This window comes from Perca flavescens, chromosome 22 (genome assembly GCF_004354835.1).
Source record: "Perca flavescens isolate YP-PL-M2 chromosome 22, PFLA_1.0, whole genome shotgun sequence".
Taxonomy (NCBI): domain Eukaryota; kingdom Metazoa; phylum Chordata; class Actinopteri; order Perciformes; family Percidae; genus Perca; species Perca flavescens.
The window spans coordinates 11499178-11518788 of record NC_041352.1 but is presented as its reverse complement, the minus strand read 5'-3'; the positions used below and the strand labels follow the sequence as shown (position 1 = coordinate 11518788).

General features: G+C 40.4%; 1 protein-coding gene across 2 annotated transcripts in view; it reads right to left on the bottom strand.

The window, feature by feature from the left end:
- The window catches only part of LOC114549379 (nuclear mitotic apparatus protein 1), a 108175-nt gene that overhangs the window by 72135 nt on the left and 16429 nt on the right, over positions 1 to 19611 (bottom strand). For both annotated transcript variants that reach the window (XM_028569654.1, XM_028569655.1), the window contains exons 3-6: positions 18515 to 18585; positions 11755 to 11878; positions 8281 to 8460; positions 7384 to 7632 (exon numbers count right to left, since the gene is read on the bottom strand). In XM_028569654.1, coding sequence (XP_028425455.1) covers positions 7384 to 7632; positions 8281 to 8460; positions 11755 to 11878; positions 18515 to 18585 — 624 coding nt within the window. The remainder of the gene's footprint in view (positions 1 to 7383; positions 7633 to 8280; positions 8461 to 11754; positions 11879 to 18514; positions 18586 to 19611) is intronic.

Here is a 19611-nt window from a genome sequence, read left to right as displayed (position 1 = left end):
TAGCATTTGGGCTCCAACTTAAGGGAATCGATGAGGCCATTTCCCATTTTGAACAGCACATACGTAGGGGTTTTATGTACGGTGAACGGGACAAATCCAGATGCTGATAAATCAATAGGCCTTTTTGTCGATGGACAGGCATGCTTGCACATACACATACATGCATACATGGACACACATGGCTGATAAATGGTATTTTTGAGGCAATTAAAGTGAGCTGTAAACATATGAAGGCCAATCAATTGGCCAGTGAGGTCTATTATCAAGGCTTTAACACTGATTTAGAAGGGGCTTAAAGGAGACAGCAGCTTTAAGTGTGCCACAGTCACTTATGCAGATCAGCAGCAGCTAGAGACCTGCACAGATCAGTGCTGCACTGTGCTAAGCTGCTAACCGAACAAGATAGTATGCATGTCACCACTACAGAGCTTCAAAACCGCTTTAAAAGCCCATTTTTGTTTATTGGCTCATGTTATGTTCAGAAGTTCAATTATTTAACCAAGCTTGATATAGAAGGGGAAAAAACGTATAGAAAATATTGTAGCAAAACATTTCTAAATTACATTTTGCTGCTTATCAAATCTTTTCAAACAAAGAACGTGGTCAGACATGGCGCCATTAGGCATTGTTGAAGAATTGTATAATTTTTTTTTTTTTTTATTGCAGTTTGCATCTAGTTGAAATAAGGAGAAAGGGGGGGAGGGCGCTGTCTGGTGGGCAATTCTATTTTAGAAGGGGTAGAGAAGCTTGTTAGGAGCAAAATGAATACATCAGTGCTGTCCACCCTGCAGGCTTCCCCCCCCACTGCTTCCACTTTGCTAAAGGTGAGACACGTGTGTTAGCAAAGCTAACCTACAGACAACATTTCCCTGAGGTAATTGGTTCCACATTAATATTCATTTGATTCTGTATTCGGCGGCTATGACAAGCCTCTCTGCTTTGATGCTCCGTGCCTAGGTCCCCTCATCGACCACACAATGTTAACCCGGTAACTGTGAGTTTAGTTAAACATGCACATATTGAGGCACTTTTTGTGCTGCTTTCTGAAATAATACAGTGATATATAAAGCTAAACTACAACCCTGCTGCCCTCCTAGAGTGTTACTTTTGTCTCCGGTTCCTCTCACTTTGACTTTTGTACAACGCGCCCGGTCTTTTCGTACCACTGTTTCGGTCTGGTTGATCTGGTGTGTGTGCATGTGTGTTGCTGAGGCATGACATTTCAATTGTGCGTCCAATCAAATTGGCAGGGAGGCAGTAAGAAAGGTTGGGGAGTGATGAGGGGTGCGGGGTTGTTCTGAGGGTTGCCGACCAACCGTTACCATGGTGAACCACTTATGTCAGAACCACCAAGGTCACAACTGCTGACCTGCAGTGTTATAGTACTTCTGAATAGCACACTGTACAGAAATACCAGATTCTCTCTTTGCTTCTTCATTCTTATCCCTTTTTTCTTTCCTAATGTTTTTCGCTCTTTACACCCTTTGCTTTCTGTTTAGCCTTTCTTTTTTCTTTTCCATCATTATCTTTGTCTCTTTTTCTGTTTGTCTTTCTCTCTATGTATCACATTTCTGTCATTTTGGCATTTCTCTCTTTCCTTCATGTTTAAGATTGACTAATTGTGCCATTATGAGGCCTGTGGTGTTGCTGAATACATAATGTATGGCCTGTGCTGGCAGTGAGTCTGAACACGGCCTGTTTTGAGTCATTAGAATTCCGTTTGCTAACACACAGCCATTGTGCTAGTCTGGAGTTTGGGGAGATGGTATGATAAAATATTGAGGGCGAGCAAGGCAGCTGCAGATGCTAGCTGTCATGTGTGAGCGAATGAATGTTATGACAAGCATGTTTAAACATTCATGCAGGGAGGAGAGTTTAGGGGGGCTTTTCATTAACACCAATATGTCCTTGTCTCCCTGGTGCAGACACTGCTGGTGTTAGCATGACAACAACAGGGAGGAGAGGAATTAACATCTTGAGGGGAAACTGTCAGACACACACATCTAGAGAGGTAGAAACAAGCGATCCTGTGCATGAGCACACACAAACGTACACATTTTACGCTGGCTGAGTACTACCTTACATCTAACATGAAAAGTACTGAGTGAAATTGACACTCGACTTTCAAACTCTAACAGACAGCAAGACAACGCTCTCTTGTTTACCAGAACAACTATCTGAAAGTGTAACACCGTGTTCTGAGCTGATCAAATAGCTCACAGTAGAACTGAGCAACACATTCAAATAGGGAGAAACAGGAGTGCAGTGGGTTCTCACATCAACCACAACAATGATATAATAATAAAGATTTTTCAAAGGAAGAATAAGGATGTGGGAGGTTTCTAGGCCAAACTTACATCACCCACCATTAGGCTGTCAAGAGATTTGACCTGGTAGCAACAGAGCAATCTCTTGACAGTTTTTGAAAACTAGAGAGAAGACAAGCTATTTGTGGCATTTGTTGGGAGCTGAGCAATGGCCAATCTGATTGCATAACCTTGACAAAGCTAGATGAAGAGACACCTTAACAGGTAGAGGGCTGAAATAACAATGCTGTGGTAAATGGGTGAACACTGTGTCCAACATGTTTTTTAATCTCTTACTTAAGTCTTGTTAACATATCTGAGGCATCTGTAGCTTGTGATAAAAAGCACATGGCATGCAGATTACAGGAGTGTAGTGACAGAGCTCAACATCATTATTCTGCTACTGTGGCATGTTATTATGGAAGAGGTATAAACATTTTTAGCTCACTAAAACTCCACTAAATGGAGTGCAAAATCAATACCTATGCTGATGATCCCATGAAGTCAAATCAAGGCGAAGGAGAAAAAAACGGAGCATCAAGTATGATCAACATAAGTGGCTTTGACTTGCAGAATGTGTTTGCATAACATGAGCTTTAGATAATGTCATAAATGGCTTTAAATGCTGCAAGGTGCATTAAAAAAAAATGCACAGTCATCGGTTTTACCCACACCTTGATGCAAACATTTTGAATTAATCTAGTTTTCACTGGTCAAGCAATTCCATTTTGATATTTAAATTTGGTGTGTATGTGTGTATGTGCGCCAGTGCACGCTCCACCAAGACTGATCTAATCAGTCCTAAATCAGTTAATAAGACAAGGACACAGAGGAGATGACTCAGCTGATGTGAGCATGAGCTAATATTAGCATCTCACCCCCATTCAAGACCTGTACTGCACAGAGTAGCATCCCGTGTTTGGTCTTCCCATTATAAAAATGCAGGCTTTGGACGTTAAGCTTTAGCTCACCACAGTGAATTCCATTAGCACATTAGCGAAGGTGTCATGACCTACCGCTAATGTTGGGTGCAGCATTAAATACCTTATTTCATTTTTGAGTCAATTTTGAGGGTAGCCCTTAAAGGGGAACTATGCAGTTTTTTTAAGCTTAATTTACCTTAACTGAACAGCTTCGGAGTCATTGGAATGGTTATATGACTTTTTTCGGGTTGAATGGTGGTCGTCTCGCTTCCCCCTAGCGCCTGTGAGCGGAAAAACCACCCTTGCAACTTTCGGCCGGCGAGCCGCCAGCCTCAGCATCAGGAAGTATCGTTTGACGCCAGGTCTCACGATGTAACAAATTGCTTAACGGCACTGCACACCTACACCCATTCAGGAAGCGGCTAACAAGGTAGTGATGGAGTTTTTCACACTATCTTCATGGCTGAGCCGGCAAAAAAGAAGCAGAAAGCTAGGAAAGCATTGTTGGAGGAACAGAGAACGAGGAAATGGCAGACTGATGGAGTGAGGACCCAGGCACAAGTAAACATAGGAGATGCCAAATATCTATTCCGAAGCTGTAGGGGGAGCTCTATAGAGAAACCTGCGAGCAAAAAGTGTAAAAAACCAGACATGTATACAGATAGCATGTAGCTGACAGGTGGTTGTATGCCTTGAGAGATGAGAAAACCTCAGTTTTCCAACAGTTGCAACAACTTTAAAGGTCTAATATTATGGTCATAATGAGCATAACTGTATTTTGGGTTTGTACTAGAACATGTTTACTTGCTTTAATGTTTAAAACACACATTATTTTTCTCATACTGTCTATTTGAATATACATGCCTAAAACGCTCCATTTTAGCACCTGTCTCTTTAACGCCCCCTCCCAAAGAAGCCCAGTCTGCTCTGATTGGTCAGCATTTTAACGTTTTTCCAAACTGCACTCTAGGATTCTCTGCACCATCATTGCAGCCAGTGAATGACTGTAACGGCACTTTAGCTGCACTTAATACTTATATACTATATATAGTATAATTGTGACATCTCCACCGTGCGGAATTCCTGACGGCTCATCTCAAGGCACAGTTTCTGAATACGGGCTGCGTGCATTTGTCTGTGTATTGAGCATTTTAATACTTTGCATTCTGCATTCTGACGTGTTTTAATTGAAGCATCCCCACTCTCAGCCATACACACCAAACCAGAGGAGCGGATGAGTACTACTCTGTCAATGCTTATTCTCATCTTCTAAACTGCATGCCAAAATGTTGCTAACACAAGTGCACGGACACATGCCACAGACACAAACAGATGCATGAATACCCAATACATACAAGAGCGCACACAGAAACTTAAACTGGCTATTAATTTAAAGCCAGAGCATGGAGTTGACTCGGGCTAGGCGGTTTGCGACACCACAAATCTGGGAGACTTCCTGCAAGACATAAATCTGTTTCTCCCTCTCCCTCTCTCTCTCAACAAAGATAGTCTTGTCTAGGTGTCTCCCTCCCTTCACTCTCCTCACCATTCATTAGAAGCTATGGTCAGGTTAGAAAAAAACTCTACATTCTCTCTGTTTCGGTCACTCATTCATTCCCTCTGTCTTCTTCTTTCAGGCTCTCTCTCTCTCTCTCTCTCTCTCTCTCTCTCTCTCTCTCTCTCTCTCTCTCTCTCTCTCTCTCTCTCTCTCTCTCTCTCTCTCTCTCTCTCTCTCTCTCTCTCTCTCTCTCTCTCTCTCTCTCTCTCTCTCTCTCTCTGGATAATGAGTGGTGAAGCTAAACGAGAGGAAACACGGCTCACTATTAGGATGGCAACGCTGACTGAAGTTTTTAAATAAACGGAGAGAACTTGAGGCCACATTGTATTTCCAAGGACATAAACTAATGGAACAGGCAGACATTCTCTGAGCAAATACACACTCTGTTTAAACTACCATAATAGTTGTAAAAATATACACGTCCATGTGGATCTAACTGAGACACAGACTGGCAGAACAGGCAGACAGAAATACGTATAAATGCATACATCCTCACATATGCATGTAGAAAACCACAAACACTGTCTACATGAATTCAATACCACTCATTTCCTTGGCGTGGAAAGCCTATTAGCTCGCATTCAAAAGCCTAACAATAGGGACATGAAAAAACATAAATGCTTGTCGATGTCATTGAAAACTAATTAGGCAAATGTGTTTTCTTAAGTGTCTCTGATATGCTTTCAGGCATAGAAATCCACACCCACATATAAACACACGAAGGAGCCTCACTCTATGAGGTTAATTGGGTTATCTAGGCTGATTAGCATAACTAATTAGGACGCTTGTTAAAGGAAACAAATTATTTATTCAATTAGTGCTGTGTGTGTGTGTGTATGTATGAAGCTGTGCATGTATATATATCCCCCTTCATCACTGGCATAAGTTCAAATAACAATTAAGCAAAGCTCTAAGTGGGTATAAAGTGTGTGTGTTCACTTCATCATTTATGTATTCTATTATTCTATAATACACAGATGCTCACCATCAGGTGCCAGACATCCCACCCTTTTACCTCCCCACCCCACCCCCCAACACACACACACACACACACACACACACACACACACACACACACACACACACACACACACACACACACACACACACACACACACACACACACACACAGCGTGCCTTGCTGTAGCTCTTAAATCCATAATCATCATCATTAGTATACTGTTTAGCATAATTAGCAGTTAACCAGATGAGCTAAGTCGAGTCAGGCTGTGCCAGTCACAGCAACTGACATATGTCACCCTCCCGGCACCTTTCCATGCTGCTGGAGAGGCTACTTGTCCCCCATCAGGTGGCCCATTTGCACGCTTTCCTGATTACTGATGGATAATGTAGCAGCTTATGTTCTCAGTGCATTGTGACGTGTGCAAAAATGTCCAAAGGGGTGGTTTCTTTTTTTTTTTTTTCTTCTTCTTTTTTTGAGGGCAAACAGCTTGTAAAGTGACACAGCTCTTGCAGTTATATCAGGTAATGGAACAATACTGAGCTCATTTCACCAATTTATTCATTCGCATTTGCAAATGCAGATGCCGCCTTTTGTTTGTGATGCTTAACATGCGCTTCAAGCCGACAGTAAACACGAAAAAAGCAAATCAACAACACTCCTCTAGACTTCGGCTCACAAGTGAAAACTCACAAACACACTCCAACACTCACAAATAACCAGAGAGGGAAAATGAAAGAGAGAAAGAGAGAGGGAGCGCTACATTTACTGAAATTAAACATTTTCTCATCAGCCTGAGGGTGCAGCAGGCCCACTAATGTATTATTCATCGCCACTTCACAAAGGAACATTAATCAATTATGAAGATATGAGGATCTTAAAGTATAGAGGAGAGACGAAGAGCGGCCCGTTCGTATTAATATGCGGCCGCAATCGTGTGCCCCCACCCACCCCCCCCCCTTGCTCCTCAAATCAATATTTTGCAGATTAATTTGGAGCGGTTGTGGCGAGATGGCAGGATGGAAGGAAGGAGGGGATGTGGGGGTGGAGGAGAGGAGAGTGTCTGAGGTCTGAATTAAGGTGAAGTGTTTTGTGGATATTTCTCTCAGAAGTCTGTAAGTGCATGTACATGCATGTGTAAAAGTATGCTGTCTTCTGTCCTGCTGTAAGTAAACACAATAAAACTTGATTAAGAAAACATCATAAAAAGGATAACTAAAAGTTGACACACTAAGTCAGGGCCAAAAGGAAACAATTAATTCAAAGGAGAGACTATTTCAAACATGTAAATTAGATTTTTAATTGAACGTTTCTAGTAATCTTTTAATTGTGGATGAAGGAATTGTGTGTGATATTTTTCTTGATGAGGGAAACGCATCATTTCATCCACGAGAATTAAAATGAGGGAACACAATGAGAGATCTGCTTACATTTACATTTATGCTACGTTTACACGTGGCCGGCTATTTTCATGAACGGACATTTCAACCTCTCCATTTTCAAAGGAGTTTTTACAAAGAATTGTTTTCAGAGGCGAATTCTACGTTTGCGTGTAAACGAAGGGCACAAACAAAGGGAAATGTCTCCGTTTTTAAAAATAACTATGTACGTGTAAACAGGGTATTATATACTCACCTCATAATTTAAAACAGCTGCCTTCTCAGCCCACTTTTTAACAGCTTGAGCATGGGCCTTTCTCTCCTCCTCAATCCCCCTCTTCCACTCTTCCTCTCTCTCTTGTTGCTCCTGCCTTCTCCTCTCCTGTGCTTTTTGAAGCTCCTTTTCATATTTCAGTCTCTGTTTGTCTTCTCTTTGCCTCCATTCCTCCTCTCTTCTCTTCAGCTCCTCCTGATGCTCCCTCGCTCTCATATTCAGATCGGAGAGCTAAAGCCAGACAGAAAAAATATGTCATATCTCTGCACTCTGTAAAACAAATGAGGTACCAGTCACTTACTCTCAAAACTAATCAAAAACATCAAGAGACCCATCGCAATGCAGCATGCAGAACGTTTTTTAAAAAAGATGCTTTTATGCATTTATGTTTACATAATTAGCTATTTTTCATGTGCAGTATCTACTTTGCATATGGAAGTACATGTGTGCAAATAGGAATCCCAACAGTGGTAGAAAGTAACCAAGTCCATTTACTCAAGTACCATACTTAAGTACAATTTTGAGGTACTTGTACTTTATATGAGTAATTTCGTTTTTATGCTGCTTTATACTTCTATTCCACTACACTTATTTTGCAGGTGTACTTATTAGTTACTTTCAGGTCAAGATTTTACATAAAAACATACACGTTTAGGTAATAAATAGAATAGAATAAAATATCAGTCATAAAGGAAATTTTACTGCAGAATGAATACGGTTACTTTCAGTACATGTTTCTAATAATACTAATGTACTTTTACTTACATGCATCCAGCACTTGTAATGGAGTATTTTAATGCTGAATTGGTACTTTTATTTGTGTAAAAGATCTAAGGAAATACTTCTCCCACCACTTGATCTCATGCACACTGTGCCCACCTGAGCACGTGCGTCGGCCCCATCTTGTTGCAGCAGCTCATTGTTAACTTGCAGTTTGGTGATGCAGATGTCTTTCTCAGCAATCTCCTTCATGCTGTCTTTCTGGATCCGCTGCAGACATGAGAGCTCGCTCTGCAGGTACACCATCCTCTCGCTACTTTCCAGCGCCTGTGTTGCAGTCTGGGTAGGAAGGAGTTCAAACACTGAACATTATTTCAAAGGAGGGAAGATATTTTTAGTGAGCTTGACTAATTAAGTCGATACAGAATTGTTGTTGATTACTTCTTCACAAATGTCACACAATAATCCTAAAAACATCAGTAGCATTTCATTTACATTTTCATACATTATTACATTTAATTACAAAATTATTTGTTGTTTATGAAGTCAGACTGCAAAGAGGAGACACAGTGTCACGCCGAGGATAATGGTATGGGTTATGTAAAGGAAACACTGCAACAATGTTAGTAATTCACATATCATTACAGATGAAAACCTTCTACACTGCAAAATTCAAAGGAGTTACGTGTATACTTGCCTTGTTTTCATGGTTAAGGATATATAAATCGGTTTAATTGGGCTCTCATAGGTGTCACATTATGGGAATGTATTCAGTTATACAGAAACTGGCTTATTGCTAACAAACAAAGAAGAAATTCTGTGGCAATCATCTTTATTAAGGCTGTGTGTACGTGAGTCTGTGCCAAAAGATCTACCAGTGCATCTGCATTGCAGACGTACCAGTTAAACAGTAACACGAGCCGAATGAAAAGATATATCAACATTTGTTGAAAATATGATTAACAGAACAAGCTCCAGTTATTCTGCTTGTTTCTCTCGGGCTCTGTAATCACACAAACCACTAATTAGCGGCAGTGCAAATGAGTGAACTCACAAGCAGCATAAACAAACAGTAACCAGCCAACACACACATAAACAACCAACAAGCCCGGGTTTACCACAAGCACAAATATATGAGTGTGTGTGTGTGTGTGTGTGTGTGTGTGTGTGTGTGTGTGTGTGTGTGTGTGTGTGTGTGTGTGTGTGTGTGTGTGTGTGCCTGTGTGTATTTACGTGTGTCTTAACCATAAGCCACAGAAGACAGTTAAACAGCAGTGGGTATAATTTAGTGACACCCTGTAAGGAGGTGTGGGAAGGCCGTAAAAAACCCTCCCTTTTAATCCCGGCCGGCGACGCCATGTTTGTTACCCAGGGCTCTGAGATATGCCGGTAATTCATCACACACGCCTCAGCTTGCTGTTAAACCTGGCTGCACATGGAGCGCTCCAAGCACAGCTGCCAAACCAATATCGTAAAAAAAAAAAAAAAAAAAAAAAAAAAGACTTCACCTCTCAGACAGGCTTCTAAACAATAACAAGCACGCTGCAAAAAAAAAAAAAAAAATCACCTTAACAGGTCATTTAGTTGTGTAGTCAGCGTCAGAACTGTGGTGGAATAGAATCAGCTAAAATTATATAATAATAATAATAATAATAATAATAATAATAATAATAATAATAATAATAATAATAATAATAATAATAATAAATAAATAAATAAATAAATAAATAAATATATATATATATATTATTATTATATAATTTAGTTTCTTTGTTAACATTGCAGGCTTACCGTAAAACTTCAAATAATAGCCGAGTCCCAAATAGACGCCTGTCTCTTTTAAACGCCTGGTGTGACAACAGATTTGGGTAAATAAAGGCCGGTCTCAAATAGAGGCCTGGTCGTTTTTTGTTTTTTTTCGGGTTGTATTTGATCTTTTAAAACCCGTCAGATCGTTTGTTCTATGTTTTGATTTGATTTCACGTGACAGACGCAACCGTTCATAAACGACTCATCACTATGGCAACATAACAAACAGGTTAACTTTCTTTTAGTCTTCAGTTTTTCTTAATTCTCTCAATACCACCATGGAGACAAAAAGAAAAAAGTATGATTTGACATTTAAGCTGACCGTTGTCAAATTTGCCAAACAAAATTCGGGAGAAGCAGCGGCAAGACATTTCTCGATTGATCCTAAGAGAGTGCGAGAATGGCGTAAACATAAAGCAGAACTGCAACGTCTGTCCGAGGAAGACGACAAAAGGGACAGACTGCGAGGTGGAGGGAGGAAGAAGGTCAGTGAAGAGCTGGAGGTGAGCGTGTGTGAGTGGATCCACAGCTTTTTTTTTATTATAAATATTAATTAAATACGAATAATACGAATTAGAAAAAATTAATATAATGTGGTAACCTCCTATTGTCAATTAAAGGCCTGTCTCTTATAGACGCCTGTCTCAAATACAAGCCGGTACATTTCGGCGATTTGGGTAAATAGAAGCCCGGGCTATTATTTGAAGTTTTACCTTTTTTAGGAACACTTTTAAATGAGGGAAGTCTGTCCAAATGTCAGAAGGTGTATGCAATGTACTGTATTCAATTAAATTTGAGAAACAAGCTAAATCATCTTTGGAGGACCTGAGAACTAGCTTTGAGATCCCTAGGACATCCTTCTTCCTTTATCTTCGCTTCAGGTCAGTCCTAAAATGTTATGGAGTACCATGGGAGAACAGTCTCGAGACCCACCCAATCATTAAATGGTTTGTTGATTTTCCTGTGAGAGGATTGGTGTCCGGGATTTATGCTAAACAGATGCAAGTATCCGTAGGAGAACTCCCAATATTAAAGAAATGGGAGCGAGAGCTGAGCCCGGAGGGGAACGTAATTAATTGGGAGACAGTTTGGGACAACATTTCCCACTGTTCCAAAAACCCAAATCACCAGCAGATCCACTTCAACATAAGCCATAGGACATATTGGACGCCTCAGAAGAGATACGTCTCTAAAGCCATTCCTACTTCCTATTGCACGTTCTGCCAACCTGAACAAACTGGAACTTTCCTGCACATGGTCTGGGAGTGTGAACAGGTACATGAGTTTTGGAATGAAATAACATCAAATATCAAAATATCAATAATATCTGATGTGATAGGATGTCGAATTCCTACTGACCCGATTGTTTTGTTACTTAATGACGACTCTAAATTACACCTGCTTGAAGAAAGAAAGAAAGGTTGGCTAGCCGGCTCAACCGCAACCAAGAAAATGATAGCTCAGCACTGGCTCCCCCCTTGCTTTGTATAAAACTTTTCTGGACATAGTTATGCTTGAGTTCTCCACAGCAAGGATAAACAGGTGTGCAAGGTGTGATTTCTGTTTTTGTTTTTTGTTTGTTTGTTTTTTCTTTCTTTTCCTCGAGACCGCAGAGGGTGGGGGTGGGAGAGGGGGGATGTTCTTGTTCAAGTGTGTTTGTCTGTTCTGTTTTTGTTAAATATAAAAAAAAAAAGCTAAATCATCTTCCCCAATAGGCAAAAGTTTAAAGGCTGGACAATATCTCGATGACATTTTTGTGGCGTGATCCTGTAGTTCATCCTTTGTAATAAGCTCAAATCATTACAAGACGATTGAGTTGATTACCTTTTGCTTCTGCTGGAAATTCTCTCCGAGCTCCCTCTCCAGATTAGAGATGACCATGTCTTTGGTTTGCAACTGGATTTGCAGGTCTTCTAACTCAGATGTGATCTGGACCAAGGACCCAGTACTATAGCAGAAAGACAAAGAGAAAAGGAGGGAGAGGATGATACATGACAAAGAATTACAGGACAAACAGGTGAAGCAAAACCATCCCTTCACAGGTTTAACAGAAGTCTGTACTGTAACGTTGCGGACATATTCACTGGTACAATTTCCAGTTTACGTTTTGAATATGTTAAAAATGTGATCTGAAATGCAGAGATGAAAGCCTCATTATCATCATAATATCGGAATACAGGGAATGCTTATGGGCAAATAACATTAAAGATCCAAACCCAGCATATAGAGATGCATATCATTGTTTTCAAGGCCAGTCTGGACTCTGGTTTGCTGTTGTAAAACTGACACGAGACACCAAACTAACACTGAGTAAACCTTGATGGTAAATTAAGATGTTTAATTAATAAATATAATACTCTGTTGCATAAAGTGATACATACATAAATAAGCAATCTGCTATGTGAACAGCATGCAGTGTGTAGGCTATCCAGTGCAATATGTGATTCATGGAAAAATCTAACTCAAAAGCAGTTAAGAGATGCTGAGCCTGGTGAAATTTGTGCTAGGTGACAGAAACTGGAGCTTATGTGTCTCTCTGTGTGTGTGTGTGTGTGTGTGCACGTGTGTGTGTTTCCCAGCGGTGAAAATATGTTAACTCTGCCCAGACACCTCTCTGAGTCATCAGTGACAGCTGTCACACACCCAAGATGGAAGGAGAGTGGGAAAGAGATCACACAGCACTGTGCAGTACTCTTCACAAACACACAGGCACATAGAAACACACGCGCACGCTCACACACAATTTCATATTTACCAGCCTCATGAGATGAGTTATTCTGATGAAACTTTGCGCAGATTAAAAATGTTAAACTCACATTTGATCAAGCGTGTCTACACGTTCGCACCAAGCAGGGTAGGAAAGGCAAGATTTGACAAAAGTGACATGCAAGTGGATAGAGAGCGCTGAGAGTTAAATCTTACACTTCAGGAAAAAAAAAAAAAAAAAAAAAAAAAAAACTTTTTAGTCAAATGGAGTAAAAGCCACAGAGGAGTGTGAACAAACTGACTTTAGATTATAGTCTGTTTCTGTGTCTAGAAAAAAACGGAAAAGAGGGTGTGCTGCTGCGCTATGAATTCACTTGATTATTTTTTATTCCACTCCAACTACAGTGTTCCTTTGTTATGAATAATCACTTTGCTGAGCATTTTACTAGGGAAATCGGTTTAAAAAAAGAATATACAAAAACTGTGTACTACTAAGCATGCACAGAAGCCTTTATGTGTAAATAAATGTATAGACAAAGACGATTGTTCCTTAAAGGAACACACCGACTTATTGGGACTTTAGCTTATTCACCGTAACCCCCAGAGTTAGACAAGTCGATACATACCCTCCTCATCTCAGTGTGTGCTGTAATGCTGTCTGATGGCTCCAGCGGCATCAGGCCAGCACAGAACCTGCAGGTGAATGGTTCCAGTAATCCTACTGCTCCGAATAAGTGACAAAATAACGGCAACATGTTCCTATTTACATTTTGTGATTTGTAGAGTCACACCGTGTACAAAAAATAACGTAACTATATTCTCAGATAGGCTTAATGCAAAGCAAATCATTCCGCCCAAGTACTATATTCTTCCGCCTGAGAATATAGTTCCAGGTTTGTTTACTGTTAGAAGATGGCTGTCTCATGTTACATTGTTTTTTGTACACAATGTGACTCTACAAATCACAACATGTAAATAGGAACATGTTGGCGTTATTTTGTCACTTATTCGGAGCAGTAGGATTACTGGAACCATTTACCTGCAGGTTCTGTGCTGGCCTGATGCCGCTGGAGCCGTCAGACAGCATTACAGCACGCACGGAGGTGAGAAGGGTATGTATGGACTTGTCTTACTCTGAGGGTTACGGTGAATAAGCTAAAGTCCCAATAAGTCGGCGTGTTCCTTTAAAGATATGCACAAATATCCAGCGTCAACTTTTACAAAAGGAAAAAAACTTGTATAGTTGCATTATAACATTTTTTTCTGATTATTTAGGGGCTTTTAGACAGAGTGAAAAAGCTTGGTCTGTTTCTTAGCATTTTCAACATTTATTTCCCTGTCAGAGAAAAAATACTTAAATCACCCCACATTTAGCAGAGATTCTTTGGAGACGAATGGTCTGAAATGGGAACAAATCGAAAGAGGGTTTTGAATGGAAAGTAACTGCAGCCAATTTCATCCCTATTTTCACCTGCACAGTAGGGTGGTGGCTTTAGAGTGCTGTGTGTATGAGTGTGTACATGCATCTGTGTACTACAGAAAACTCTTGCTAGCTGAGACTACAAACATGATTTTGTCTTGGCCAAGTGTTCTTTTTAAAAACACACAAATGCATACACACCAAACTAAAATGTAGTCAACAAAGATAAAAAAAAATAAAATAGAGGAAAACAAAATGGTTTGAATACTTAATAGTACATAAAGTTCTATTTACTGCACAATTAATGGATGAAACTGAATTTGATACAACAGGTATATGCTGTATTTTATAGTTTTATTCCTTGGAGCGTGCATTTCTCTAAATTCTTATTTTTATTTATGTTTTCTGCTGTATGAAGGATGTTTTATTCTATTATCTTTCCTGACTCTTGTTATGTGAAGCACAGTGGTCAACTTCTGTTGTGTTTACAAATAAATGAAATGAAATGAAATAATTCATCTTTTTGGGAAAATAAATACGAAAACATGCAACATACTCTTACCTGCAACAAGTCAAAATGCAAATGTATTAATGACATGCAATGTGTGTGCGTGCATATTAGATCTTGATTATGCATGTAACAAATGAGACTATATGATTTACTGTATTGTTACATACAATAAAGTAGCTGTGCTAAACAAATGACACAATGTCAAACCAACAGATGAACAGGGAATTCCTATTTAGAGCCCTAAGTGTTGTTATGATTACTGTGTGGACAGAGAGCAGGGAAAGTAAATGTGACTGAAGAGTGTGTGTGTGTGTGTGCGTGTGTGTGTGTGTGTGTGTGTGTGTGTGTGTGTGTGTGTGTGTGTGCGTGCATGCGTGCGTGCGTGATATTGAAGCAGGCTCTCGATATCTGAAGCTGTCACTCAGGCCTATTAGGGCAAGGCTAACAAAATGAGTCATGAATATGCAGTAATAACATGCAAATTGCCCCCCCCTTCGACTTGCTGTGTGTGTGTGTGTGTGTGTGTGTGTGTGTGTGTGTGTGTGTGTGTGTGTGTGTGTGTGTGTGTGTGTGTGTGTGTGTGTGTGAGAGAGAGAGAGGCTGCATGTGTGTTTGCCCTCGGGGCAATAGACATTGGCTATGTAAACCCAATTCTTTCTACATCATTACAGCAACAAAACATAATTCATAATAATAATAAAAGCATGCATGTAGCTTGGCCAACATGCACAAGCACGCCCACACGGGACACAGGTCCCCTATGCTGCCCTCTTCACATGCAAGGGCTAATATACTGCAGGTTGTTGTTAACCACTTTTATGCTGAAAGAAGCGCTTCCAGTGCCACATTTTAAAACACACAAACACACACACATTTGTGCATGTGCATACACAAACATGTAGATCGTCTGTTGCCTCCGTGTCCCCAGGGTGATGTTTGACACAGCCTGGGTGCTGCCACAGCAATTAACCTCCCTGTTAATGAGAAGAGCTCTGTCAAGCTGCCAGATGGCACTGCCTGGCACGTTGCCACACACACACACACACACACACACACACACACACACACACACACACACACACACACACACACACACACACACACACACACACACACACAGGATCCTGTCTCACCCTGTTGTACACCTAACTGTTGCTGGTTGTCACAGCCGCTCATCCCTCCCTTAGGCACCCCCCTCCCTCTTCACTTCTCCCCTGCATTGTCTTCTATGGCTCTCCTTCCTTCCTCCCTCCCTCCCTCCATCCATCTCTGGCAGCTGCTTATCCATGTCGCAGCACTGCAGATGTCACAACTCACCAGCTGGGAAAACAGCAGGGGAGGAGAAGAGAGGAGAAGCTTTGAGACGAGAGGAGGAGTTTGTTGCATCTTCGTATTTGACAGAGAAGCAACCAACTGGATGCAGATTTATAGATTTAACATGATTGACTGATTTAGGCATTAGTCATGTTGCGGCTCTTTATTACAGATTTTAGGAATGTTAGAATTTGTTTCTACAGTCAATTGTTTCATTATGAATTTTATATATGAATCCATTTATGAGAGAGTGTGATTGGGTAGCTATGTGTACTGTATGTCCTGCTGTGTGTGTGTGTGTGTGTGTGTGTGTGTGTGTGTGTGTGTGTGTGTGTGTGTGTGTGTGTGTGTGTGTGTGTGTGTATGTGTGTGCTAATGAGCGCGGCACTTGGCCGGGGCACGGCCCGCTGTGTATGCCTGTCTGCATGTCCACACAGCAGCCCACCAGGCCAGCATATTGATCAGTTAGCTTGGCCTAATAGGAGAAGAGGAGCCTGACCTGGGAAAGTCAATAAGGAGAAAAAGAGACATATCCTCCTCCAGTCATGAGAGAGAAGTGGGAGCGAGAGCGAGAGGGGAGAGATAGAGACAGAGATAGAAAGTCATGTGCATCTAATACTGTCCTTGCAAAAGAAGAAAATGCTTAGGGAAGAGTTGGGAGGCTGTCAGATAAACAGCTGGACAATAGAAATACAAGCACAGCCATTTGGAAAATCATAACATAACAATAACGAACCTCCAGTCACCTAAGCCTAAATATCTTATCACTTTTGTTAACAAAGAAAAGTTTGGGAGTTGAATTAGAACAGTTACACTGAGGGACACTGCCGGTGTGTGAAATAAGTGAAGTTCCTATTTTTCCCAAATGAGAATCAGGATATTCTGTCAAAGCATTTTTATTTTATTTTATTTTTTTAAACTAACTTTCGGCATTTTACTGCTTTTGGCAAAGGAAAACAGCGCTCAATTGTTAACTCAAGTGTAAAAAACTCTGCAGGAGATTATACTGAGGGAAAATAATTAAAAAAATTGGAGGGAGATGGAAAATAAAAAAAACTGACGCCCACTCACACATCAATACATCGATAGATCAATGTGTGTGTGAGTGTTCTGTACACCATTTCAGCAGAAATATATAAATAAATCTGTAGATAAACAAAAAACCAGAGGAAATGGAAAAGTAGATAAAAGACTTAGGTTTCACCATGCGCGCACACACACACACACACACACACACACACACACACACACACACACACACACACACACACCTAGCTGAGTGATGCTACCCTGGAGGGTGGCTTCAATCTGATGTGTTTAATGTTGACGCTGGTGGCAAGAAACACACACACTCACCCGCTATTTCAACCTGCCTGTCATTTCATTTCATGAGACCTGATTTACTCATTTCATTTATTTCATTTTTTTTTTCATTATTATTATTATTATTATTATTATTATTATTATTATATGTGCAGCCATTTAAAACGCTCAAGGTGTGATGCATATCCCTGCGTCTCTGACAGCAAGTAGGCTGACTGAGGATCCATCACGCCCTTCAGTGCCTTTTCGCAGGAATGCCAGAGAAACCCGGTACAGCTGCAAACTCAATTGTGCCACATTGTGCCAGACCACCGATTCCTGCTTGGCTTGGTGCTTTAATTGGCTGCACTGCAGGCTGTCAAGCTACTGACTGGTTACTTCCGACTGTATTTGGATAGGTTCTTAGTTTTTATATGACAGCTTCTGAAGAAAAAAAAAACTATATTGACTGCAATATTATCCCTACAGTAAGTTTGGAAATCAATTGATTTATTTCATGAAATCACACTGAACATTACACTGTGTAGTATTTGACAGAAATATTTTACTTTATAGGTTGTCAGTGCACGACACCAATGGAAAGTTGATGTGAAGAAGTAAAGTGCATGGCTGTTACATTAGGTTGAATTTATTTAAATGTTTTATTTGCAGGATAGTTTGGACTATCAGCTGCTAAAAGGCACTTACTATACAGCCTAAGCTTAACATTTTGAAGATTGACACCAGGGAACTTCAGCTTCAGCAAGCGATGGGGATTTTGATATCAACCCTCTCCCTGGTCTGGTGAGTCCAGGTGTCTAGCTAGCGATGGAAGAATCTGGAATAGGTACATATGTATGAGCATGAAGATTTAGATTCAGACAATTCTCCTTTCATTAGTTTTGTCAAAATGTGTGAAACTTAAAATGAAAATCTGTCTTTCTAGAAAGTGTTAAAGTAGAAACAGAACAAGTCTTTAGGGGCCTTGGAGCACTGCATGGTGGGAAATATCATATAGGGATTTGCATATCGCCATGGGGACAGTGGTGTTCCAGCGACTCCCTGGAGGAGCTCAACCTCCCTAAGGAGAGACAGAGTCCCTGAGGCCAACTCGGTTACCTCTCTCTACACTGGGGGACCTGTGTATGTGTGAGTGAGTGAGTGTGTGTGGTTGATTCATGAAGTTATGATAAAGAAGTTATTAGTATATGAGTCAAAAGTTAACTTTTCCTGAGGAAAAATGTACCTTGTTGATGAGGAGGTAAGCTAAATAACTTATAATCATTAGAAGTCAGGCATACAGCACGTCTGTGAACTATACATGCATGTACCTGTGAGGGACTTGAGCCGCAGGTCCAACAAGCTCATCCAGCAACAAAGTCCTCAGATCAACCTCAGACACCTGGGAGAGATATAAAATGATATACAGTCATATTTAGTAACATGGGACATGTGCAGCAATGCTTATTAATTTCTTATGGCCATGATGATGTACAGCTTGAAGTATAGAGCACATTATACTGAGTAATCTATGTTACATAATGATATCAAGGGGGAAAATGTATACTGTACTTGCTTTTCTGAAATACAACTAGCTCTGACATATTCAAATAGTGCTGCATGTTCACCCTAATACAACTGTGGCTTCTATTTATGTATTAGACACTGCTCAAAGGAAAACTATTCAAAAAAGTGATATTCTCAAGTGCTGTAACCTGCCATTCAGTTTGACAGAACACAGGATTAGACGTGTGAAGTGTGTCACCCACCCCTGACTAATTGCTTGGAATTTGCATCTTGATGACCATGGCAACATGACGATAGTGTCATGGTGGAAAAGGACAAGAAATAATAAAAAAACAAAAAAACAAGTGAGCAACTGAATAAACAATTGATGCAAGAAAGAAAAAAATTCTCAGAGTTCTGCTTATTTTCAAAATGGGCCCAACTGCACACAAATCACCAAAATCAAATCAAGAGGAAAGATTTGAAGATGGAATTTTAAATATGATTACTCTAATGACTTAATTTGGCTGACCTCTTTGGGGGTTTAAAAAAAATACATTTGACGTAATAGTAGCACAGGAAGTTGTTTGCGCTGAAAGAAGAACATTGAGATGAAGAGACAGTACAGTTTGTAGATAAAAGTGTACACAAGGTCACGCGGTCACACACACACACACACACACACACACACACACACACACACACACACACACACACACAGGTATCTGTTCATACCTAGATATAATACAACTCCTTGGACTCAAATAACCCTGCCTTTGTAAAGGGTGGGTAAAAAAAATGTGGGTCAAAATTGTGAGGTCAACTCATACTGTATCTGTAAAAAAATAGAGCACAAAGAAAACATAAATGAATGGAGCTCGAGCGTGAGGTAAACAGTTATGGTGACCCAGCTTTACACAAG